Source organism: Dermacentor albipictus, chromosome 1 (assembly GCF_038994185.2).
Source record: "Dermacentor albipictus isolate Rhodes 1998 colony chromosome 1, USDA_Dalb.pri_finalv2, whole genome shotgun sequence".
Classification (NCBI taxonomy): domain Eukaryota; kingdom Metazoa; phylum Arthropoda; class Arachnida; order Ixodida; family Ixodidae; genus Dermacentor; species Dermacentor albipictus.
This window is the reverse complement of record NC_091821.1, coordinates 477,393,222-477,418,634: the sequence shown is the minus strand read 5'-3', so window position 1 is coordinate 477,418,634 and position 25,413 is coordinate 477,393,222. Positions and strand designations below refer to the sequence as shown.

Genomic DNA, 25,413 nt, shown 5'->3' with positions numbered 1-25,413 from the left:
CTTAAGTTTACCCGCACAAACACGCGGCGCAAATTCGTAGAACGCCACCAGTGCAGCCCCCACCCTCCAAGAATATATATAAAAGACTAGTCAATAATAATAGCATATAATTATAACGTGAGCGTCGGTGCAATCAATTCATTTATTTGTTATTATTTGAGAATTCGATTTTATTTGTTATAGAAAATCAAATGCAATGCAGTAAACAATGGATAGAATTCAGCATACGGCTTCCTGGAGTCTAAAAAAAAATCTGCCTTGAAACTTGACATGGTGACGAGGCAAATTGTGGGTATACGATTGAAAATAATTGCTATAATGTGTTCGCGTATGAGTAAGCTTCTCAAAAGGAGTTTCAAGTGTTTCCATGGTATGGCAAGCTTATATCTTGATTCATAAAGTTTTTTTTTATTCATATTGGTCAATTATGTTTAAAAAGAGAATTGCAAATTTCAATGGTTTTGTTTTTTACCAGGGGAACACAGAGTTGAGCCACTGTTTTGAAACAAACTTTTATTTAAAGGCAGTTACAAGTAACGCCGACACCCTCACTCATGACAAAACAACTTTCACTTGCTGTGTCCAGACACTTGGTTCAAGTTGCATGTAATGCTTCATCTCCAAGCTTTGCGTGGTTTCTTAAAGGCATTGTGAAATCTACACGGTGTTTTTATTTTACACCTCCTCATCTCACAGCACAAGATCTGAAATGCGTGATTAAGAAGAATCAGGCCAGCACATATTCACAGAAACGAACTCTTCACAGTGCAGTTGACAAGTGCAAAAATTACAGCAGAAACTGTCAGTCACATGATATGAGCAAAACATAACTGTTCTTTTTGCGGGAAAGCCTCAGTCCCATGCCGACATTAACCCATATGGTGGTCATCACTGGCAATGTTTGAAAGATTTTCATAAATTAGAGACTGAATGTCTGGAGTGTTTATCATAAGGGAAGTAGAAACTCACACGTCTTCTAAACAGCACTTTGCAGTGCTAAATGTATGCTGGCTATTGATAGTAATAAATAGTATGACTGTTACAACTGTTAAACAAGACAAAAGCTCACAGGAATATGAAGGCTTGAAGTGATAAACAGTGTTTGGAGGGGGAATGTAGCTGTAATGAACCTTTTGACAAAGATTTGTCTTCGTCAGTGCTGCAATTAAGTTCTGCACAGCAATCTTTATGCACGCTTAGCTCACTTTCCCACACCGTCAATGTAGGATGAAGAGGAGAATAAGATAGTGCGTAGAATGAAGTTGAAGTGTAGAAAAGAAATGGGGAGACAGTGAAAGAGAAGGTAGGAGCATTGTTGTAGATTATTCTTCCAAGGTTGCTCTTCCAAAAGAAAAATATTAAATGTGTAAGGAAGCATTGCCAATTATTATTCTGCCACCATAAGCACCATAAAGGATGCAATATAAAACTGATCTGATATGTAGAGTGGCCTAAAGCTTTCTGCATAGTCTTTACTATCATTATGACACTGTCTGCTGCAGCCAAATATGCAGAAGTTTTCATTGAGTGCTCATGACCAGAGCAACTTATCCAGACTGCACACAACACCACTGCATATACCCTCTATTTTGGTAATCTGAAAAATAAAAGTTTATTCAAATGGGCAATAAAGAACATCACATGGAACACAACATCTAGATAGAATTATGAGGCATGCCACAGTGCGGGACTCAGTATTATTTTGACCACCTTGGGTTCTGTGATGTGCACTTGAATTCAACTACATGCTTTTTTTTTTCATTTCACCACCACTGAAATGCAGCCACCTTTGCTGGGATTGAACCCGCAGGCTTGAGCTCAGCAGTGCAACATCATGACTACTGCACTACTGAGTGTTTACACAAATTTATAAGTAGCAAAACACATTGGAGGCTTTTGCACACTGAAACACTACAAACCGTCCAATGCGCTTCCTTACATCTATGTACAGACATACCAGCGGCTCATATGACAAGCATGGAGGCGTGCTCGAACACACTACTATCCAACAGCTGCCACATACCAGAGATAACCACTGGGTCTGTACCTATTTTCACAGAATACTTAGCAGCAGCTCATACAACAAGCATGGAGGCATCTCTCGTGCTCTAACACACATACCATCCAGCTGTGACATATGGCTGCACACCACAGACAAAAACAGACGGGCTAATCATCAGAGACCACATGTCATGATTTGTTTATATGCAAGCCCTCAACCTGCTTCTATAAGGCATGACAGCACAGCACTACTGCACCACTTCTCTCTTCCTAACTGCACTGGAGGCTTGTTACCAGTAATCGTGCCCTGCTGACGTGGTTATCTCTTCAGTTTCTATGTTGCTGTCCCTAAGCTGTTATTTAAGGACTTCCTTTCGAGCTTCAGTGGGCCTTGAAAGGCTAGATGATGGCTGCGACAATCTAGGGGTTTTTGTAGAGTGAAATCTTAACAGGTGCACAACTTTTTTGTTGGCTGGTTCATTTGAATGGTCTGGCATCTTTCTTTTTGGGTCACTTTCACTTTCCACAAGCATGAAAACTGGCTCAAACAAATTGTTTGCCTTCTCAGCCACACCCTCAGAGACTTCACCATCTGATATTGCCTGTCTGACTGAGTCCATTTTTGCTCTTAAGAGTGTTGAGCTTGACACTGCTTTGGCTGCTTCCAGCTTTGTTATACTCTGTACAATGTGCAATGCCCGACTTGCCTCACATGCTTCTTTGGGTGAGCTCTCATGGGCCTTGTTGCTGCTAGTTGGATTAGTGATGACCACACAGTGACTGTGCTTGCACACACACTGCGCATTCCTTGCACCTCAAAGGACAGCAAGCACCATCTTTCACTTTTGACACTTTATATGAGAGCCCTTTAATAGATTGAAATGGCACAGTCCATATGCCATCTTCATTTATTTTGGCACAAGCTGCCATTTCAATGCCAGACCTGTCGTTCTTCTGAATTGTTCTCAGCTCCTTACCCTTTGCCCCTTTCATCATCTGGCTAGCCCTTTTCATTAAAAAATGATTTGTCAAGTCCATGAGGGCAGAAATTAGTTTGTCACCATGCTTATTCTGTTTTCTCTCCAGCATAGTATGCTTTAACGTCCTGTGCTTGCTCTCAAGGTGCATGTTAGTGTTGACAGCTGCTCTAGTCCTAAAGCGATAGGCCCACTCTTGTGGCCTAACTGCATAGTGGTCTTTGAAGTACTTGAGGAAGTCCCTCAGTTTTTCTTCCTCACTAGAAAGGAATTGCTTAAAATAATCTTCAAATGCCTTTTCCGCGAGGAACTCTAAGAGTAGCCACACACTATGGTAAACATGTGGCCTTAGCTGTTTCTCTACACACTCGAGTGTCTTCTTACGCCAGTTGTTATCCACATGCCAGGCACAGAGAAGTTTCTGTTTTGCGGCACCCATGACCCTGGACCATGCTTTGTAGAATTGCGAGGCATCATCAGATATCAATGTCTTAGCGGCCACTTTTTGGGCCATGGCCGACTCCAGAGATTTGAAGAATGCTGTCAAAGTTTGCTCGTTCATCTGGTTGCAGATGAAATAAGCTATAGCTACACCTGATCCTTTTTTATCTAGCACCAGAAGAGTGGTCAGCTCAAACTGGTACTCTGTAGTTCCATGTGTGGAGTCAAGACACAGAGTCCCTGCAGGGCCCAATTTTTCTAGTAGCTCCTTCTGAGGCTCTGTCATCAGAACAAGAGCAAAGTCTGCTGAAGAAAATGTACCACTTGGGTCCACTGCACCTTGTGCCTTGTACAGGCGGACAAGTGTTTCACCTTTTTCTTTCCTCACAAGCACCCACGTGTCTACACTGACAGCGTCATTAGTGTGACAACGTTCAGGAGCAGCAATGTTAAACTGCTGTTTGATGTTATGCAGGGTTGAGCACTCTGCCAAGTGCACTGGCCTCAGCTTGGATGCCACAGATGTTCTTATTCGCTTTAGTATGGTTTTCATGGGCACACCCCTTTCTAGGTTATCTGCTACACTGGCCTTTTCCTTGTCACTCATTCTCAAGTGCTGAATTTCTGGTTTATGACCATAATGGTTTCTTTGATACCTGACTTTTATGGTGGTGCCTTCAGGTGTCGGACTCTGAGTGTTGTCCATTGTGACGGTAATAAATGAAAGACATATCTTACCAGACCTACAGCTCCCCTGACTTTTCTCCCGACGGTCACTATGACCTTCCTTTTTCCTTGCCTCGCCTGATCTATTACAGTAATAGTGGATCCTTGTCTCTCCACTGGCCAGCTTTTTGGAGTCCCTGGGCAAAATGAACCAGCAGTTTTTGCTACCCTCTTCTTCTGCTTTCCATTCATGAAATTCTGTAATAAAAGCACAAAATAGCATTAGATGGTGACAAGTACTTTGTGGAGAGAGATGCAAACAAAAATAATCACTTTGAAGGCTTTGTACACGGGTAATGTAGCATTTATTTTACTCCCTCACCTTCAACTCGACTGTGTCATGAGGTCACCCTTGATATTGCTCAAATTTCTGTTAAAATTGAATTTCAAATATGCAATGCGCCATAACTTCAAAAAATTTATCATATTAGTTTTGTTTTAATAAGAAACAAATATGAAACTTAAGCATGATCTATGCTCACTCCTTCCTCAATATTGAATCAGACTGTACATTCACAGCAATGCTGTTACGATAAGACAAAGACAAACTGAGAGCACGTGGTGCAAGCTACGCCCCAGAGCAGTGTGAATCCCTTCTCTCAGTTTCTTCTTGAAAAGCTCCTTCTTTTCAAGAAGAGCTTGATTTTTTTTACTGTAGATAGGGGCTTGGCGAGGGAGTGTTCCATCGTCACGCGGTTATGATCTGGCTTGGGCATGCGCCTGGTTCGAGGAGGCAGCATTATGTGTGATTTCAATAAACCAGTTGCTAGTCTGCGTTCGTCCCGTCTTCTTCGACATTGGTGTCTTTTGCCAAGCGCAGTTTAAGTTCACAAAAAGATGTCTTACCAAGTAGCCTCCTAACACACTCTTAAAGAAAAAACGATTGCGCGTGCGTCAAATTTGGCTCTATTTTATGAAATCTACAACCAGAGTCCTTCAATTGAAGGACTGTGGTACTACTAAAGAATTTTCCCAAAGTACGCCGGGAGAGCAAGCCGCTGACAGCCGCAATTGCAAGTGTGGTCCTGGACATACGTCGTCTGCATTTGGACCTATTGCGGCCTGCACTGAGGCGAAGACTGCACCACACACGCAAGTAGCGCAGAGCAACGTACGTCAGAACGCAGAGCAAATCCCTCCTCTCGTTCAAGAAAAAAAAAAAAAAAAAAAGAAGGGGGGGGGGGGGGTGCGCGAGCGTCACATTTCGCTCTATTCTATGAAATGTACTAATAAAGAGTTTGCCAACAATACGCTGGGAAACCATCCCGGCGACATCCGCAAATTCAAGTATGGTCCCGGTTCTGCGTCTCTGCCGCATTGCAACGTGATTGAGGCGAAGACTAGGCCACGCACGCATGTGGCACAGAGCAACGTCAGAACGCAGAACAGCTTACTCCTGTCGCTTAAAAAAAAGAAAAAAAGATGTACAAACGTCAAATTTCACTCCACTTGCTGTGCAGGAAAGCAGACCATGCCAAACGTACGTCATGTAGCGCATCGCTGGGTGCGCGCACACATGACCATACAAAACAAACAAATTATATTTAACGAGGATACAAAGTTCAACATACCCCAACGAAATAAATTGGGCACCTGCGCAAAAGCTGCTCTTCGCGAAACAGATGCAGAAAGAAAAAACAAAGGCCCGCAAGGTATAAACAACTAGCTGCTTTTGGAGGCACACTGCGCACAAGAAATTTAAAAAAGTCCGACATATAATATTGCGTTTAAACGTCATTTGCTCACGATGACTGAGAATAAACTTAATAAAACTGTTCCTCACCCTTATTGTTCCGGAACACAGGTGCACGTAGTCAGCCTCGAAGTTGTGCGCAGTGATCTGGTGCACCGAATACTTCTCCATTGTAAGCAGGGAAGTCCCACATACGTCGCATTTCATCAATTTCTTGACACCCACGGCCATTCTGTGAACGTTCCTGATGTGTTGCAGCATGTTCTTCCCCTGTATGAATAGTTTGCTGCAAAATTCGCAGCGACGATCGTCATCGCCGATGGCAGCTCGATCACATACGTGCGCCATTCCGAAGCGGAGAGGCGGCATTTGGATGCACGTGGTTTTGCGTCATTGCACGCACTAGGGTTGTTGTATATTCCGGCAATAATACAGGGAAGAAACCTCCCCAATCACGTGACACACTAGGTATTCAGTGGCCCCATAGGGACAATTGGAAACCAACTTAGGGAACCAACATCCGGGAACGCAGGGTCACGTGGATGCTGCCTTCTATTGTTCACCGGCCTCAGCCGGCCTGCGGGGAAACGCATGTCGTCGCAGTTCCTGTTTCGTCACTCACCGCGACCAATCGAGGAAGGCGGAACGACGTAAAAAAAAAAAAAGAGGCGGCGCTCGACGCCGCGGTACGTCCCTCGACTCCGGTATGGGAGAAGGCAGGGAAGGAACACCGCCTGTTAGCGCTAGGAAAGAAGGAGAGAGTGTCGCCGTTGGCAGCGACTAAGAGGACAGTTTACCCTCATGGGTTGCAGAGTCAAGCGTCTTTCCCTTCTTTAGATCACTACCAGTTAATTTCTTCCATCTCCTCCAATAATGAACCGATCTGAAAAAAATCATTGCCATGGTTGAACGCGGTTAAACCAGGTTTGTCGAGCGATATAGCGCGGTTTTGCTTCCTTTGGGAAATGACAGAGACGCTGCTCGGCGCCGTCAGCGACTACCGTATCTACGATTGCACCACAAAACAACAGGCAGCAGCAGCGAGCGAATTGACCTTCCTGCTGCGTCTCGCTTCAACGCCAACTAAGCGTCGAAAGCACAGCACATACGAAGCTAACAGCACTTGACGCACTTCGTCCACATCGCGGATCGCTCTCAAGATATGGGCGCCCACGCGGCGTACGCTGCAGCGGCAGGCTAAGTCCCAGTTTGACCTTGGCTGGGCTTCAAGGTCAGATTTACGTAACCAGGCGTTTTTTGGGTTTGTACCTAGAGTATAGCAGAGCTATCGGGCTAAAATTATTTTGCTAAAAATGCTTCTTAGACGGCGTTTTACAGATTCCGTTCTATAACCAAAGCTTGCAATGCGGCATCGTGAGGGGCGCGGTTTAGATGTTGACAGAGAAATCGGCCGCTCTCTCCATCAGCGAGGGGAATCGCCGCCATGCTTCGACGGCCAACAATTGCGACGCAGGTGCGGCTTCGCATTCGCCAATAAACTTGTTTCACTGGTTTCGACTCGAACCGTTGGTGGAACATGGCCGCGTCCCACACAAGTCAAGCTCCCTTAGGCAGACCTTTTTAAAATTAAAAAAAAAATGGTGCCTATTGCAGATAGCACACTTATTTATTATTATTTATTTATTTGTACATACGACAGCCATATTGGGCTATTGCAGGAGTAGGTGTGAAAAGCAGAACAATAAAAAGCAATAGGAACAACACATACCAAATGGAAATATTAACTACCTATTCAGAAGTCGCTAAATATAAGGTAAAGGAAGAGAACGAATAGGACTAGGCAAAAAGAATTCCTATATTAAATTACGCGGGAAAAGAAACCGCATTTAAAAGTGTCCCTACGGACAAAATAAGGCGCGATGTTTAGGTGATAATGGCGTCTAGTATTAGAGGATTTAGGAGGAGTCAGGTAATTACCGGAAAAAATCCGGCAAGAGGAGTTAATAATGCCATGCAGAAACTTTAGCGATTTCGTGCGTCGGCGATCTGAGAGTGGTTGCAAGCCTATAAGGATAAAGCAGCTGTGGAGCGTGAAACATCCCTGTCGAACCTGCAACATATGAAGCGAATCGCTCTCTTTTGGATGGCCTCGATTTGATTAACGTCGCATCAATTGTTTGTACGGATTCCAAACAGGAGAAGCTTATTCTAATTGCGGCCGGATAAGTGATTTATACATCAGTAGTTCGGGATCCCTTGGGGCCGTGGTCAATGCGCGACGCAGATAGCCTAACTTTTTTTCAGTGCCTTTGAGGTTATTAAATCTATGTGTTTGGACCAAGACACACAGGGCGTGAAACGAAGACCAATGTATTTATATTCACTAACGCTCTGAATGGGAGTATTATTAATATCACAAGTAATAACGGGAGACGTCGTTTTATTAGCGAAAGTCATAACGATGGTTTTACTGATGTTAATTGTCATTTGCCAGGTAGCGCATCAAGAGCTAAAATTAGAAAGTGACTTTTGAACTGTAAGTTGTCATAAAGGCAGGAAATTTTGTCATATAAAACGCGGTCATCAGCATACAGGCGCAAATTTGAGGTTATATGACGAGGCAAATAATTCATAAAGGTCAAGAAAAGCAACGGACCCAGCACGGAAACTTGTCGCACTCCTGAGGGCACTTCTGCCACCCTGGAATTAGCTCTGTTAAAGGACACAAACTGGGATCGATGAGTAAACAAAAACTAGAAATCCAGCTGAGAAGGCGGGATTATTAAGGATGGCGTCAAGTTTATGCATCAATTTCGTATGAATCGCGCTATCGAATGCCTTTGATAAGTCAGTGAATATTCCGTCAGTTTGGTTATCCGCGTCGAGGTTAATACAAATGTCATTTGTAAATTCACTTAGCTGCGTTAATGTGCTCAATCCGCGTCTGTAGCCCCGCTGGACATTAGTTATTAATTTATGTGACTCAAGGTATTCCATAATGTGTTTGCAGACAATGTCCTCTAATGTTTTACAGGAATGAAAAGTTAAAGAATTCGGTATATAATAAGATATGATATGTTTGTCACCGGTTTTTAATAAAGAGAGAATTTGCGCAACTTTCCAGGATGAGCGTACTGTAGAGAATGCCAGGGAGCTGCGAAATATGCCAGTAAGGTAACGGCAGTTGCATAATGGGTATCGTACCAAAAGGAAGTTGGGAATGCCGTCAGGCCCAGCAGACTTCTTAATATCGGGTTTCAATATTAAGTTCAAAACACGTTCTTCCATAACGTTAATGTCATTGATGGCCACTTCACTACGAGCAATGGTGTCTGCTTGGATGACGTTGTTGTCACGAGTAAAAACAGACTGAAAATACTCATTAAATGCATTTTATATATGGAATGGATCATTGGTAGAATCATGGTTAACCACCATAGAAGTAGTTGTCGTATCACGTGGTAAAACTGACGACCAAAATTTACGCTGGTTAGATTTTAGCAGGTCCTGCATTTGAGCACGGAAGAAGAATTCCTTAGCGGAGTTAATTTTCAGTCAAAGCTCCTCTATGTCTTTAATGGAAGTTTTCCAACTTTTCCAACCCTTGATCTAAATTACTCGATGAGGTGACCATTATTTCCACGAAAAATCAAAATAACTAATTGAATAATTATCCTAATTACGCTAACTAACTTTTTAATTCGTTGCATTACGGCACACATTTCGATCTACGAATTGTGGCTAGCCAGTATGCAAGGCATATCGATCTAGAACGAATTTTCAACACTGTGCGAGTTTCTAGATAATAATTTTCAAAGTGTCCGACGAAATGCACTGGCGTTCCAGTTACTTTTGTTCTTCAATGCTTAAAGCTGCGTTTTCCTAAACAAGTAAGTGAAACAGCAGTGCATTATTACCGCAAGTTTGACGGTGCACATCTCGAAACCGGCACCAACCTCAAAATTTATTCCAAGTCGATATGCCTTGCGCACTCACTAGCTAGAATTCGTAAATTGAATTTTGTGCCGTAAGGTGATTACTTGAAAAGTTAATTCGTGTAGTTATGATAATAATTCATGATTTCACGAAGAAGTAATGGACACCTCAATGATTAATTTACTCTAGATCTCAAGGGTTAGAATCGTGCTGGCTGCCACAGACAATTAAAAAAAGAAAAAGAACACCGCGTGAACTCGTGACACCTCCCCTTGTAAATTACAATGCGCACTGCCTCCAATCCTTCTCCAAATTAAATCGCAGGTAAGTGTGTGCGAACAGCAGCTTTCGAGACCTAATTGAATACGAATCGAATAGGGCCATAAACGCATATCGAATATTTTTCACATAGTCTACGAATATTGTCCAGCCTTCTGACTAACGATTATCGCATCCTGGTGTTTACAACAATTGAAAGCTCCTATCATATTACCATGCACATTACAAAACATGCTTTACTAAAATCACACAGGGAGCGCTAGGGAACAACTAAGCAGATCGTTCGCAAACTCATGGTTCTTAGGAGAGAGAATACGCAGTCACGCACTATCTAACATAGTTCACAAAGGCAACCCTATGAAGCAATGAACATCTGTGTTTACTTTCACGACCAGACGTGTCTTTCGTCTGTGGCGACGCTAGAGTGAATTTCTTTTTCTAGTTCAAATTGTCAGTGCAGATGGTGCCACTATTATATAAAGTATGTTGCAATGAAATATATTCTCGTTTAATCAGATGGGCGGACATATGTGCTGCATTTATAAATCGTACCAATTAAGCCATGCCAAATGCCATGTATAAACTTTTTTTTTTTTTGCAAGTGATCGTGTTTAGCCAGAAAACTCAAGCTGTCTGAACGATGCACGGTCCACGAGTACTTTAGGTGGATCGGATGAAAGCTATCGCGTTTTTGCTTCGATTTCATGTTTGGTCGTGTACAGTCGACGACGCAAAGTACCGGCAAAATAATCGAAACGTATTCGAACTTCCAAATGGTGGCTATTGGATTCGATGATCTAATCGAATAGTGACTATTGAATAGGCTAGTATTTTAAACTGCTTTGTTTGGTTCTTTTTCAGCGTGTCTTTTCTGGCTGAATAAATAATATCAAAATAAAGTTGTTTATTAGTTGATAAAATTTATGCCAGACGGATGTTACGCTACCACCAACACACATATTATTGCGATAATAGTTATATATGTAAATTCCAAGCGCATTTCCGCCGCCGTAAGTATCGCCGTGATGTTCCGTATAAAATCCAAGTGCGATTGCATCGCGGCCGTGCGCCGCATGCTGAGGGTGCGAGTGTGAGCCAAGGATGGTTGCTCGATCTTGAGCGCGCAAGGGAAGAAGGAAGGGAGAAAGCGCGCCGTCTTCCACCGTGCGGAAGGCAGCAGCGAAAAGGAGGGGGGGGGGGGGTTCTTTTACTACGGCGGCGGAAACGTATGCCGCGGTTGCGGCCGCGCGGGCTCTGTCTTGAAAGCAATCTGCGGTAGGTACAGGTCTAGGCGCACGCCTAGGACTGATACCTTTGTGTGCTCTGTGTTCCACTTAGTTCGCGTTGATGCGAGAGGCAGCACAAAGGTCAATTCGCTCGCTGCTGCTGCCGCTCTTCCTCACGCCACCGTTTTGACAGCGAGTGTCCGCCGCCAGAGAGTGAGATATGTGCTCACATTTTGCCTATGTGTGCGTGACACCAATGTTGTTAATTTAGTTAGTAAGGGAATGCTGACAATTTTATGCATCCGATATCCTGATTGCTTTGTATTGAATTGTTTAAACATGCGCTATGTCTAGTTCCATGACAGCAATGTAACCGCAACTCCTGTCTTGGCTTGTGCTGAGAGTATGAATAAATAAAATAAAATAAAAAATAAACCACTATCCTTACTTCGTATAACTGTCTAACAATTTGCTATCGCAATCGCTGCTTTGCCTTCGGGCGAAACTGCGACTTCCTTATTTTCTGCTCTTATTCCGGTGCAGTCGAAAATACCTGAATTAAGTTCTGCTGGAAGTATTTATGAGGCACGTGGCTTATGCGCTTAAGAGAAAGCTTTAGCTCGGGCCCAACTCCGACGCGGCCTATTCAAATACAAGTAAAACGCGAAAACGCTTTTCTGAAATAACTCCTGGACCGATTTTAATGAAATTTGTTGCATTTGAGAGAAAAGGTTAAATTCTAGTGACTGTTGGAAGCGGAATTTTTATTTAAAGCCTGAATTTTGTTACAAAAATTTTCAAAATTTTCAAAGTTTAAAAAAAGAATAGAAGCACGAAGTTTACAAATTAATAGCTCTGCATCAAGAACAGATACCGCGGTTCTCTAAACTGACCCCGTTAGACCCTTGAAAGCGCACAAATTCGATATGTCATTTTTTATACTACATGAATTTGTTACGTTGTGTACAAGGGTTCTGCAAAAGTTGTATTTGTATATTAATAATTTTTTTAAGATTCATGTGTAACATATCAATTTTGTCCGCTTTAGTTGTACTATTAGACGCAATTCACAGAATCGCGGTATCCTTTTCATTGTTAAGTCACAGAGTTATAAACTTGATAGTTTGGTTTTCTGAAAATTTTTGATTTTTGCCAATTATTAACAAAAGATTGAAGACCTAATTCAAAATTTCCAAACCAACATGTAGTCACTAGATTTTTAGTTTTTCTTTTAAATGCAACAAACATCGCCAAATTTGGTGCAGTGGTTGCCGAGAAAAACGAATTCTCCTTTTACATGTATTTAGATAGGAGCACCCGAGCTAAAGCTTCCTCTTAATGTGGTTTTCTTTCTAGATCAATCGCGTACAACCTAAGTAAAAAAATAAACAAACATAAACACTACTTTTGCATGCAGGATACAAACTGCAAGGAATAGACAACTATGGCACTGTGACACACGTTTTCAATTAATTTTTTTTCTTCAATTTAGCCGCGTGGTTCGTTCTCTCGTGAGCCGTTTTGAAGTTGTTGGCTTCGACGTGAAATTGCAGTGGACGCCCTACGCCAGTTTCCTTCCATGGTCGCAACTTTCAATGTGCGAAGCTTGTATTTAACTCGGGTGTAGGATTGAGACACTTGGTTAGTTCAGAGGACAGGGAATTGGCCAAGTTGTGATATATACGTGCATGGCTGCTAAAGCGCGAATTATAAGACAAGGACCAAGATAACCGTTGGAAAGGAATCTTTCTTTTCTTTGTCCTCTTTCTTTGTTTTAGGACATCCTTCTTTTTCTTGGGTCTTTGTTCTAAGTCGCGCTGTAGGTCGATGAGGAAGCTTGAAGGATTCAGAAAGCTGCGCAGAAGCCGCAATATATAACGGAGTAAGATACGCAAAAAAAAAAACAAAAGATTAACACGGAAGCCTAGGCCGTTGACCTAAACGGCTGCTGTACGCAGTGTCTCTTACACCCGGGGTGTCGAACCGAACCCGAAACAAAAATCGTACCGGAACCGCAATTTTGGGCAGCACTGAACCCGAACAGACATTTTACGAACGTGCATAAACGCAAACCGAACCTGGACAGGAAAATATAATGAATGCCGTCACTTTCTCATTTCTCCGTGAGCAGTAACCGTCGCTGTGTAAACCTTACTCGAAATCTGCTTTTGGTATGTGCCACAGTTCAACGCCCGTTTAGCGCTCAGCGAAGCTGAGTACAGCGCTCTTCGGGTTGTAGAAGTTATTTGCGGGACACGACGTGCGTGTTCTTTGCTTCTCTGTCCGCTCTTAACCAGCGCAAGACTATACGTGTACGTGCAAGTGTGCAAGAAAGGTCGACACATGACTCAGCACAAACCGTCATCGTACATCGTCCAGAAGCATAAATGTCCTCACCTGCTTCTAAAAAAAAAAAGAAAGCCAGCAAACTGCGCGAAATTTTAAGCGCTGGCACCCGTTTGTCCTTTGCCACAGAGTGGAAGTTATCAGTTGCAGTTCATATAATACAGTGTGAATTCGCGCTGTCTTCGGCACCATAGATCACATGCCCCAGTTCGTTCACCACCAATCTGGTATAGTTAAGACCTGAAGCAAAACAAAATTTAACTGACTCTGCTGCTGTCAAACTAACGAGCGTGGAAGCTACGCACACCTAACGCTGACTCAGGGGTCCTCTGTTTTTAATGTGTAAGTGAAAATCGTCCCGTATCTGCGCGATTCATTCGCAAATTTCTGCCTCCTCTTGATAAAACTTACAGTGCGAGCGCCATGCGGAATACTCGATAATACTAGGCAGATTATTCCCAGGGAGCAGGATAAAAATGGATTCCGCCGAACCGGTTTGCGAACCGGTTCGATGTTTCAAACCGATTCGCGAACCGTTACAGGTTTTTATTTCTCCAAACCGAAATGAAATTGAAGCAGGTTGACCCCGAACCTGAATCTATTACCGAACCGAACCGGTAATTTTTTTTCGGTTCGACATCCTGGTTTCATCCACAGTCATGTAGGCGCGGGCGGTATGTTTCAATTGTCTCGTTCTCCTTCTCTCCATGTTCCGTTTAATTAAATGAAAGCTTTACCTGACGAGAGAGAGAAAGAGAGAGATATATATAAAAGCAAAGGAAGTACAAAGAGCTTAAGAAGAGGATATCTCCGGTTAGCTACCCTGTATACTGGGGAAGGGGGTACGGAATAGGAGGGAACAGAAAGAAAAAAAGAAAGAAAGAAAGAAAGAAAGAAAGAAAGAAAGAATATATATATATATATATATATATATATATATATATATATATATATATATATATATATATAGGAAAGGAGGCGGGTGAACCACCCGAGTCGAGTGTGTGTGATCCCTTGTCGACGATCTCGCAGAGCGCACATGCTCGCGCTTGTCCTGCGAGCTGCATTTACGCGACATCAAACCCGCCGACCGCGGAAGGAACGAGGGCTCGACGAGAAGTGGCACTCGTGAGGCGACGGAGAGATGTCGTCGCCTTTTTAGAGTTCACCTAATTTGACGCCGTCCTAGTTCTTTCTTTTTTTTTGCTTTTTTGCGCGCTTTCGAGATCGGCCAATGAATCCGAAGAACTATTATGTCTCTATAGAATCTATATACTATATATATAGTTTGTAGAATAAAGCGCCGTAGTTGTGACAACACTTGCTTTGCGTGCGACAACGTCTGCAGCAACTCGCGCTTCGAGGTTCCCTCGAAATTAATAACGACTAAAAGTGTAACTGCGTAGCCTGAGACATCCACATCCAACAAGTAATATTCACATCCAGCGAGTGACTTGCAACCAAGTCGAAATTCGCAATACGTATTATTATACTATTACCTTTTTTTCCTTTTAACTCGCTTGGGTAGCCAAGCCACAGGACTTCAGATGCACTGCAGGACGAAACATGCACGCATGGCTCGCACCCAAATATGTGTTACAAATTCTGAATTACAACAGCGTTTACTGCTGCAATTCAGAATCCGGAACAAAACTGGGCCCAAGGAAAAGCACACCCTGAAAGGGCACGTAGCCTCTGCATAGCTCAATGGGTGCAGAGCCCACTGTGTTCACATGACGGCGCATCGCAATTTCTTTGCAGTTTCGGAAGCGCGGTGAATGTGCTCGACGATACGTCTTAACTTCGCTCGCCATGCACTGCGTCCGGCAAGACGATCTCAGTGCGAACGCCACCTGGGTATGGCTGAAAAAGCTGCACAGCTGACTCGCGATGATGGGAACGGGCTCGAAGGGACACTAACGCGGAATCTCGAACCAATGTTACATTTTAAGCGAGCGCAAACAAGCACACCACAGAAGAGACACGTGGTATGCGGCACGTCGCTTCGCGTCTCGATGCGTGCGACTCGCTTTTCCGGCTTGGTTCCCGTATAGCCATAAAAACTACATGCATACTGAATGCATATGCTGGTCACGACGATGATTATGAGGCACGCCGTAGGTAGGGAACGCCGGGCGAATACTGTCCACCTGGGCTTCTTTAACGTAGCACCTAAATCTAGGTACACACGAGCATTTTTTTCTTTTAATATTTTTTTGTCGACATCGAAACGCGGTGGCCGCGGCCGGGATTGGATTGGCGACCTCGAGCTCGGCGGCGAATACGCCATAGCCACGTAAGCTAGCGCGGCAGCTTTGTGTGTTACTCGTTCAATTAAGCAATTTCCACGGAGCATAACTCATGGCGTTCGGAACATTTCTGAGTATACTGGAGCGCATCGGCGCACAGTATAGCCATCCTGGTAGGGTACATTCTGCGTTGAAATATTTTTTTTTCTAAACAAATTTTTATCAAAGCCGCGAGTCCTCTTGTCTGTGTCTCTCGTTGATGCCGCAAGAACAGGGCGAATGCGGTTGCAAGGACTACAGATACCGCGAGGATACTACCCATAAGGCATGCTGATAGGGATTACCAGAAAAAAGTAAGAAACTCGCGTCCACCCGTTTCGCATGCGTCTCTCGTTTATGCTGCGACGACTGCGGGAACGGAAAGTAATTAAACTCGCTTTTTCAGCAGCTTCGCTTAAGACCTCCAGAAGACGCGGCTTACGCCCAGTTCCTCGGCGCAAGATACTATATCGCGCTCTAAACTTCCATCGGGAAACTGAGAAGATATGTCGCCCGCGTTCGCGATTCGCTGCTCCGGGGTAACGCGAAACCTGCCCTTCGGGGTAGCACAGCTGACGCCGACCGGACTCCTCCGTTGCACCTCACTGCTGACCTCAGAAACTGACTCTGCAGCCCCACTCTCTCGACGACCGCTCTGGCAACGTCGTTGGCAACGTCGAGGTGTCGATAAGCAAATCAGGAGCCAATGCTGTCCAGAGTTCCGCGGCGCTCGTTTCGAGTAGAGACACACGAGAAAGTTGGCATCGTCCTTTGGGACGCTGTCCCTTCGGACACCGGTTAATCTTTTCCTGAAAGAGACTAGGATAAGGTCTCTCGGCTGTCTTAGAATATTTAGTTAACACCGGCTTACATTCAAGGCCGTGAACGTGCCTCTCGAACACGAACGCGTGTATTAGTCGCATCCTACACGCCTATCCTCATCATCCCTCCGCATATCCCCTTTTTTCTCTTCTCTAGAGAGAAAGCTGGATAGAGGCCGACCTCTCTTGATTTACTCAATGGATTCTCCTCGCTCTCCCTCTTTCTCCCGGAGCCAGTCTTCAATCTGGGTTGACCGGCCGTTTAAAGGGACACTAAAGGCAAATATTAAGTCAACCTAAAGTGATAGATCAGTGCTTGAGAATCTCTAAGGCGTCAATATTATCGCGAACAGAGCCTTAATAATCGCGAATTGAGGTAAATGCAGAACATGATTAGAGACTCACCCGGGGCATTTAAGTACTTGCGCGATGACGAAAGCACTCCTCAGTTAAATTTTGTCACTAGTACTCAACCACTCGATCGTTGCACAAAACATCCTCGCATTGTATTATAAGACGAAATAAAATGCTACTTGTCCAGTTCTATTTTACGTTTAGAAAAAGAACTCATTGAAATAACCCTGACAACGACGCGGGCGGTCGAAAGGTTTCGTTTTCGCTCGACTCCTGGCCGCCCTCGCTTTCGCGTTTCAGTAGTTATCGTGTGGTGCTGCGCTGGTTTTGCTGGCTCACGAAACTCGCCCAAAGTGCGAGTAGCGAAGAATTCCACGTGATGACGCGGGATGCCCGAATGGTCTACGCCACTTGACCAAAAAGCAGCGGCAACTCCGCCGCTCTGTCTTTGCTCGGTACCGCCATCTGTCGGGCGCCGTTTTACTCACCGATGGCAGTGGTGGCGATGGCGTATGCAGCGTCACCACTCCCCCGTTTCGGTGGCGGAAGATTTGAATTTCCAAATAGGTATTCGGACCCTTCCGATGCAACTTTCTCGTAAACTAAGTCTTTTCTTGGCCCGAAAAAAGCGTTGCGAGGCTTCTAGAATGGTATTTAAGCAGTCCACGTCGACTGCGTATTTCCCTTTAGTGTCCCTTTAAAGGAAAAAAAAAACATTTTAGCTGTATTAGTAAATTATACCTATTTAGTGTACCGGAAAAATACGCGAGACGGAAATGCGTGTCGCGAGGCCACCTTGAACTTGCTGAAGCAGCTTTTCTGGGGTCATGGATTTTGACGGCGTCCGCCGCGGTGCTATTACTGCTAGTTATTTAGAATGAGGTCCATTTGCAAGAAACAGAAACAGAGACGGGAACGAACCACGCTTGATTGTCTAAGTACTTGTCTCTGTTCTCTACTGCACACATCAACGTGTGTAACAATTACACTACACCGACGTGTAGCTTTTTATGGCTACGAACGCGAAAGCTACGGAACCAAAGCGCGCGTCTCGCACCGCCGCTGGAATGGTAGTCCCGTAATTTCGTTCGCGATTTCGAACACGAGAAATAGAATACGTACTTATTTTATTCGCTGTATAGCACCTAATTTAAAAAGAGGCGCAATGCTTACTAGTCGGGAATGGAAATGTTACTTCTCTTTTAAATGATTCAGCCTTAGGAGTGTCAAAGCCGAAAAAAGTCTATGTGTGCGTGAAGTACGGGAAGCCGGTCACGTGGCAGATGTTAGCGAGGGGATAGCACACCTTAGAGGAGCGTTTATGTGCGTAAATATATAGTCCGCTCTGGACCACCGTCAGCTGCACTTCGCTCCTCAAAGAGGCAGGTCGTGTGTCGACTGAGCTTCTGAGCAACGCTTTGCGATGTGGCGAACGCGGTTTAAATCGTGGATCTGACACGTCAGAGAGGTGCGACGTAATGCAGACGCATTTCTCTCTCATTTACCGTTAAATTTACCGCCGAATCAAAGAAAAAATCTTGACATCTAAGGTCGTCGCCGGTTTTACGCACCTCTCAAAAGCAGGATGGTGTCCGCGTCTTCATTGGCCGGCCGTCGTCTGCTGTCCGGCGCGCTTAGCTCGCCCTAACGTTCTTTGATGCAGCAGCGAACCGCTATCGAAGCAGACGAATTCGTATGGTGCGCAACATGCAGTCAACCGCAAAAGTTCACGAACCACGAGATCTGAAGAAATGTTGAATGTCTGAGCGCTTTGTGGAATGGAACCAACAAAATTGCACACAGTATGGTGTTCGCATATGCTGTATTTATAGTACGGGATGGGAACCAGAACATCAGGCTTCGTGCCCAGGCTGCGGCACCTTTTAGCTTTTCACTCGACGCCGCCGGTTCGATCCCGGCTGCGCTGGCCGCATTTCGATGACGACGGAATGCAAAAAAAAAAGTTTTTATGTTAGTTTAAGGCGCACGTTAAAGAACCCCAAGTGGTTAAAATTAATCCGCGGACTCCCTCATTAGGGCGTGCCTCATGATCAGGTTCTGGTTTCGGCACGTAAAACCCCAGAATTTAAATTAACTTTATGTATAGTTTCAGCTCTTTAGCGGATCGCGCAGTCGGTAAGCTTTTGCGGTTGACTGTGTATGTTCCTGTCAACGGGTAGAACGCAGATGTCGTTGAGTGACCGCGGCGGGTCCAATTTGCAAACCAATGCAAACCATACCTCGAGAAACGGGATAACGAAGGCGGGCTTCTCCTGACAAAGACTCTTATAGCCGTGAAGCCAGCTTTGACGGCCGCTGCTCAGGAAGCGACACTTGAGCCGACATTCTTGTACAGACAACGCTCCCAATTTTATTCAGGTGGTCGTTTCAGTGGCGGCCCGTTGAGAGAATGGTAATGGTGCGTCACTTTATTAAGAGGTAAGGAATCGGGTGACGGTCTTGCTTCTTTCTCCGTCGGCGAGTAAACTCCTCAGTCCAAAAGGGCAGTTATGCGTTTCCCGTGAATTTGCGTGGACAGGCTAACATCAACTTATCGATGTGCTCCGCCGTAGGAGTGAAAATATGCTCCGTGGCCCACCGTCCTTCAATGGGGCGCTGCCAGCCGTGGTAATCGTTCCCTAGGCGTGCTGCAGTGGACCACCTATCTTTCTCTCTATCGCGGTCGTCCCGCTCGCCAAGTGTCGAGCTCTCCTACGTGCGGAAAAGCCTCGCGTCTTAGCCGGGGAAATTAGGCGGGAGAGATAGCGGCGGCGATCGCCTCGCGTTACACTTTCGCATGGCCGTGCGGCCTCAACCGCTGAATATATCGTGCACGCGCAGATGCGACTTGCGCATTTCGTCGCGCACCACCCTCCCACTTTCGCAATGCGAGTCCGTTCTCAGTTCTTGCGCGCTGGCGGTTTCTTTTTCGCTGACCCGCGATATGAGCAGGCGGACGCCCGGGCGAAACAGCCGACGACCTTGGCCTTGTCGGCGCATTACTCGCGCATAGCTTTATCGCTTTATTCTCCGCCAGCCTCGGAGCGAATCACTTTACGCGGGAGAACAGCTGACACGCATTTCAACACGGGTAACCTTGTTGTAGCTGGGTAACCATGCGGAAGCGGTTCTCATGCGTGGATCACATGTGTGATCCGGCATGATACGGAAGAGTGAACTTGCCTGCTAGAGCCGTTCCTTCCTTCTTGCTTATATATATATATATATATATATATATATATATATATATATATATATATATATATATATATATATATATGTGTGTGTGTGTGTGTGTGTGTGTGTGTGTGTGTGTGTGTGTGTGTGTGTGTGTGTGTGTGTGTGTGTGTGTGTGTGTGTGTGTGTGAAGGAGATGCTGGCATAGTGTACGATACCAGATACTTCCCCTTCTACAACTATGCATTTGTGTGTAGCACGAAAGTTGGCGAAGACTTCATCGGTACTAAAGTGGAAAATCTTCGAACATTTGTTTTGTGAACTTGAGAACTCGTGTCAACGTATTTCTTTGTCCTAACACTTCCTTGTAACGCTTGAATCGTTTTGTGCCTAATTATCTTGACATAAAAAACGGGTAACCAGCGCCGCCTACAGGCAGCATCTCCTTAAGCAGATGGATCACGCAAACTCAAGAGAGCGATTACGCCGGCAAGTTTTCGCTTCGAACAGTCTTTCTGCGCGGTAACGCAACAGCTGCAGTGACTCAGTCGCACGGTTTGCCGATGGTCACTGTCGGGAATTGTCTGACTCACGCTTGGTGCTAACAGCAGTCAGCATAAACAGACTGCCACTCTGGGTAGTACTGTAGATAGCGCACACTTAAGTAGTGTACACTCTATGCCCTAGCTGTTAACCTCGTTCCACATAAGTTCCAATAAGCAGGATCTTCCTTCGATTGAGCTTCCTGCCACTAATATATATACACGACTTCGTCGTTTTATAGGCTTGATCAGTTAATGGCGTCGTTATTCAGGAGGGTCACCGTTCCTTGATGCTGCGCCACGTATTACGGGCAGTAATATTCGCTACAGCTCCCTGTGATTTGGCGAGGGGCGACATTGAGTTACGCTCTGAATGGGCAGCCCGATGAAGCTGCGCCAACGCCATCTCTTGAACTGGAAACGTATCTATAGGAGCACTCTTTGTCGCGAAGTCGCGCGCATTACGAAAGCTTCGCAGAATCTACCGTGCGCCACAAAAGGATCGCCGTCGCCTTGTTTAGACCGTCGCCAGTCGCCGATCACAACACTGGTCAGGGTGTTGACGAAAACAAAACAAAGGTGGACAAATGCACAAGAAATTAAGAGTTCTCGCACTCACCTTCACAAACCTTCTGTCGTGACCTTGCACACCTTCTTGCGCTGTTACTTTGCCCGGACACGAGGCGGCGCGGAAACTGAAAGATCGCTGTGAGTGTTCGAAGAGATGCTGTTATTGTCGAAGTTTCGACTCAAGCGCCAAATGGAAGTTACAAGCTTCACTTGTGTGATTTACGGCTACGACTGCTCCGAAGAAGTGTTAAAGGGCCCCTCATCAGGCCCATGACAAATTTGGTTATACGCTGGAAGTTGTTACATGTCCTCTAGGGAGCGTTCTGCCGCAAGAATTTGTCAAATCGGCTCATTAAATAACCGAAATAGAAATATTTCAGTGCCGCGAACCCATGATTTCAGCAGGTGGGCTCCACTGCCAGGCAAGACGCTATCTCCACTCGCCCCGTCTAGCCTCCACAAGCGAAATTCCTTCCCTGCGTCCTCCCACACCGAACCTCGAGGATCGCGTGACGCATACGTCACAGGCCCCACCTTCATTCTTTTTCTCCTCGCTATCTTTCTCGGCCCTGCGCACTTCCGCTGACGGCGCCGCGCGCGAGCTGTTATTTCGTTCGCGCAGCGCTCGATTTTGCGCGCTGTGCACAAGGAAACATGACTAGCGGTATAATTCAGCGCTACACGAATACTGAGGCAGAACAAGCGGATCGCAGAGCATGATCACGCGCTGGAACACGCTAGAAAATGGCAGTTTCAATACTTGCGCACGTTACTGCACAACCGTGGGAACAAGCAGACGAAGCGGAAGTACGTCTCTCTTCCTTCTGTGCGAAGTAAAACAAAAAAAACGCGCTGACATTCCGTTTGTGCGTTTCATTATTTCTCTAAAATTCAATTCGTCGATTCAACAACAGATCACACAAATAGAAGATGTTGCCTTGAATAATGATCCAAGTCACGTGTCACTACGAGCGACGTCACACTGCGGACACGAGCACGTAGGCGCAGGGACACGAGGACGTCACCGTCCGGCTTGGAGCGTAGTCGCCGCGAGAGAAAGGGAAAACGGCGTTCGTTTTGAAATTTCAGACCTTTCTGCGGCGCGTAGCGATGCAATTCTTTGCAAACACGATCGTGATCGCGCATTGTATACTCTGCGCTTGTCAGCTTAAAATGGCCAGACCTGGTGAGGGGCCCTTTAAGCGTCGCAGCTGAATCGAGGCGGCTGTAAATGAGCTGCAGAAGGTTGCGGTTCGCGAAGCGCCCGTGGTCACCACTTGTAGAGAATAAGCGATTCAATCGGTCATCATAGACGGATAAAATATATATTCAGAAAATGTAACATCATTTCACGAAAACTCAGGTCAGTCGCCGCTCGCAAATCGTGGGCCGCCAACGAAACAGATGGCGACCGAGCATGCTCACTATGACTTCATCTTCGTCGCTGTAGCAGACACGTCTGAACATAGCCACAAATCTAACAGACAGGCATCGATAACAAACTTTTCTAAGCGTTTTATTCAATGGTTTGTTGTCTTCATATTGATAGGGGTTCGTTTGATATCAGTCTTACTCTCTTCAGTAATGCTGCCGCAAGCGTTATCGAATGTTACGTCTTTCCGGATTGTACGTTCTCTTTCCGTCGTTCCTTGAGAAAAAGAAACGTGTAAACGAAGTTCAATTGTACTTGTAACATGTTTGGTCCTATCCAATAAAAGCGCGCAAGTGCTCAAACGGGCCCTTTCAGCCTAGCCCACTCGCGAATTGGTTTTTTTTTTTTCGAAAATGGGATTCCATCTTGTGTCGGGTGCTGCAAGGTTTCACCTGCAGGTATCTCAGGGCACCATTATGGGTATGAATTTCTCTACGGAGCACTCATAGAGAAAGGTAGTATAGAAAAGCTATATAGAGGTATTTCTACTGTCTGCACGAGAGGAGGAAATAAGGGGATAGAAAGAGAGGACAGGGGTGCACAAGAAAGCGCGTGCGCAATTCAGCGGTCTCAGGCAGCGTCCTCAAATTCTATAACTAATATAGGACCACGGACCTCAGGAACTTCATCAGGGCATGCATACACTAGCGTTCTGCTAGAAGTTACCTTGGGGAGCGCCGGCCTGGAACCGCGCATTTTCTGACAGTGAGCGACTGCCCAGTCTGTCGACCCGCCGAGGTTGCTTAGCGGCTATGTGTTGCGCTGCTAAGCACGAGGTCGCGGGATCAAATCCCGGCCGCGGCGGCCCCATTTCTATGAAGGCGAAAAAAAAAAAAACGCCCGTGCACTGGGGGCACGTTAAAGGGCCCCTGGTGGTCAAACTTATTCCGGAGTCCCCCACAACGGCGTGCCTCATAATCAAATCGTGGTTTTGGCACGTAAAACTCCAGAATCGAATTCCACCCAGTGTGTCAGTCGCGTTGCGCATCATTCGCGCTGCCCCCTCTGCACTGTATTGCGTGGTCACATGCACGACACGCAGACGGCCTGCTAAAGTGTCGCAGCGCTGTTATATAGCGCAATTATCTTACGGGTGGACCAGACGTGCCACCGCCGTGTCCGACGTGCAATTAAGGGCGCCCCTTTATCCTCTGGATTTTGCGAGCGACGAGTCGCAGAGCCCGCAGGGGGCGCATCGCGGCATCGCAGAGCGGAATATTCCGCACCACGCGCTGTCTTGAGGGTTCCTTAGCGGCTCGTGTTGCGACGTGGCCGGCGAGCGCAGTGCTTGCGTGTATATTTATTGCGAGTGGCGGAGAACCGCGCCCGAAGGGCAGCTTGCACGCCGCCGCCGACCGAGGCCCGTCGCCCCGCAGCTCTTCCGCCGTCGTTTCTTCTCCACGATAAACACACGGCCGCGCGGCGGAGTCTGGAGCGGCAGTCGCCGCTGCACGCGTCTATTCCGGGAGCGGAGATTCGGCAGGCGGATGCAGAGGGGAAAAAGAAAGAAAGAACACGGAACCAGCTGTTGCACTGGCTGGGCAAAATTGTGGGCGTGGCTTCGGAGTACGAAAAAGGAGAACCGCTATTAATCCGCGTCGATTGATTGATTGGGACCAGTACACGGTAGCCTTGTGACGTAAACAAGTTGGGAAGTGCAAGAGTAATAGCGAGATGGAATCGACGGTGTAGGGGGGGGGGGGGCATATACTCGATCGCAGCTGCTAATTTCATCGAGTAGTCGGCGACAGCACGCGGGCACTCGTGTCGGATGCGTCGGGCGTGGATGGATGGGGACGGAGCGCTCCATTTCTGCCACGTGGCGCTGTGACTAATGCCTCGCCACTGGATAAACCCGTGGCTCGAGCGGTTACAGGTAACAAAATTAAGTGGCAATTGCGTTTCCTACCAATACATGCGACATATATGTCCTGTTTCATGCACCCGCTGCTGCTTCACTGATTCACACGCTTTACAGCTTGTAACAGCATACATACATTCCTGTTTAGCAGCTACATGTATACTTGTGTATCTGCACGAGCTTCGCCCTTTGTTTGGAATGACGGAATACCGTGATAACACATTTTGTGTACATATGGTGGTCCGCTGGGCAAGTGTACGTCTTCGTCGCGGACGCATCTCAGACGAGGCATCTGTTGAAGGCTCTGCTCACATCGTCTGTGCGCATAGCGCATGCCTCGTAAGTCATCATTATTTGTGACCCGGCAGCTCACAGTCCGGGTTGAAAAAAAAAAAAAGCTGTACTCTACTTTCTCTACTGAAAGACACACTAAAACAACACTAAATCAATTTGAGTTGACAAAGTATTCATTCGAAGCGTTACTTACGACCATTTCGCTGTAATATGGGTTGACTAAAAGAAGGGAAAATAACGCCAGGCTTCCATTTCACGAATTCCATGGACGCCGAAACACTAGCGTCGGTATACGTCAGTGTGACGTCACGGATTTCAAAGTGTCTTCCCGTATTCGCGAGCCTTTGTAGTGCAGTAAATGTTGCTGAAACTTCCGAAGTTCAGTCTTTGGCTCTTTTAGAATAGAGCGTAGTCCATCTTTGCTGACACAAAACGGCTAAAGGCCCGAACAAACGCCCTAGAGTTTCCTAGTAAACGTTATGCAAACG

The 25,413-nt window shown here is 45.8% G+C and overlaps 2 protein-coding genes across 2 annotated transcripts in view; one reads left to right on the top strand and one right to left on the bottom strand.

The window, feature by feature from the left end:
• Nucleotides 1-25,413, top strand: part of LOC135900245 (insulin-like growth factor-binding protein-related protein 1) — a 69,170-nt gene that overhangs the window by 19,952 nt on the left and 23,805 nt on the right. The window lies entirely within an intron of this gene.
• On the bottom strand, nucleotides 494-6,415 carry LOC139054851 (uncharacterized). Its single transcript, XM_070532513.1, has 2 exons — nucleotides 5,929-6,415; nucleotides 494-4,343 (listed from the first exon to the last, which is right to left on the bottom strand). Exon 2 carries the CDS (start codon nucleotides 4,123-4,125, stop codon nucleotides 2,761-2,763), a length of 1,365 nt encoding a protein of 454 aa, XP_070388614.1. The 5' UTR covers nucleotides 4,126-4,343; nucleotides 5,929-6,415; the 3' UTR covers nucleotides 494-2,760.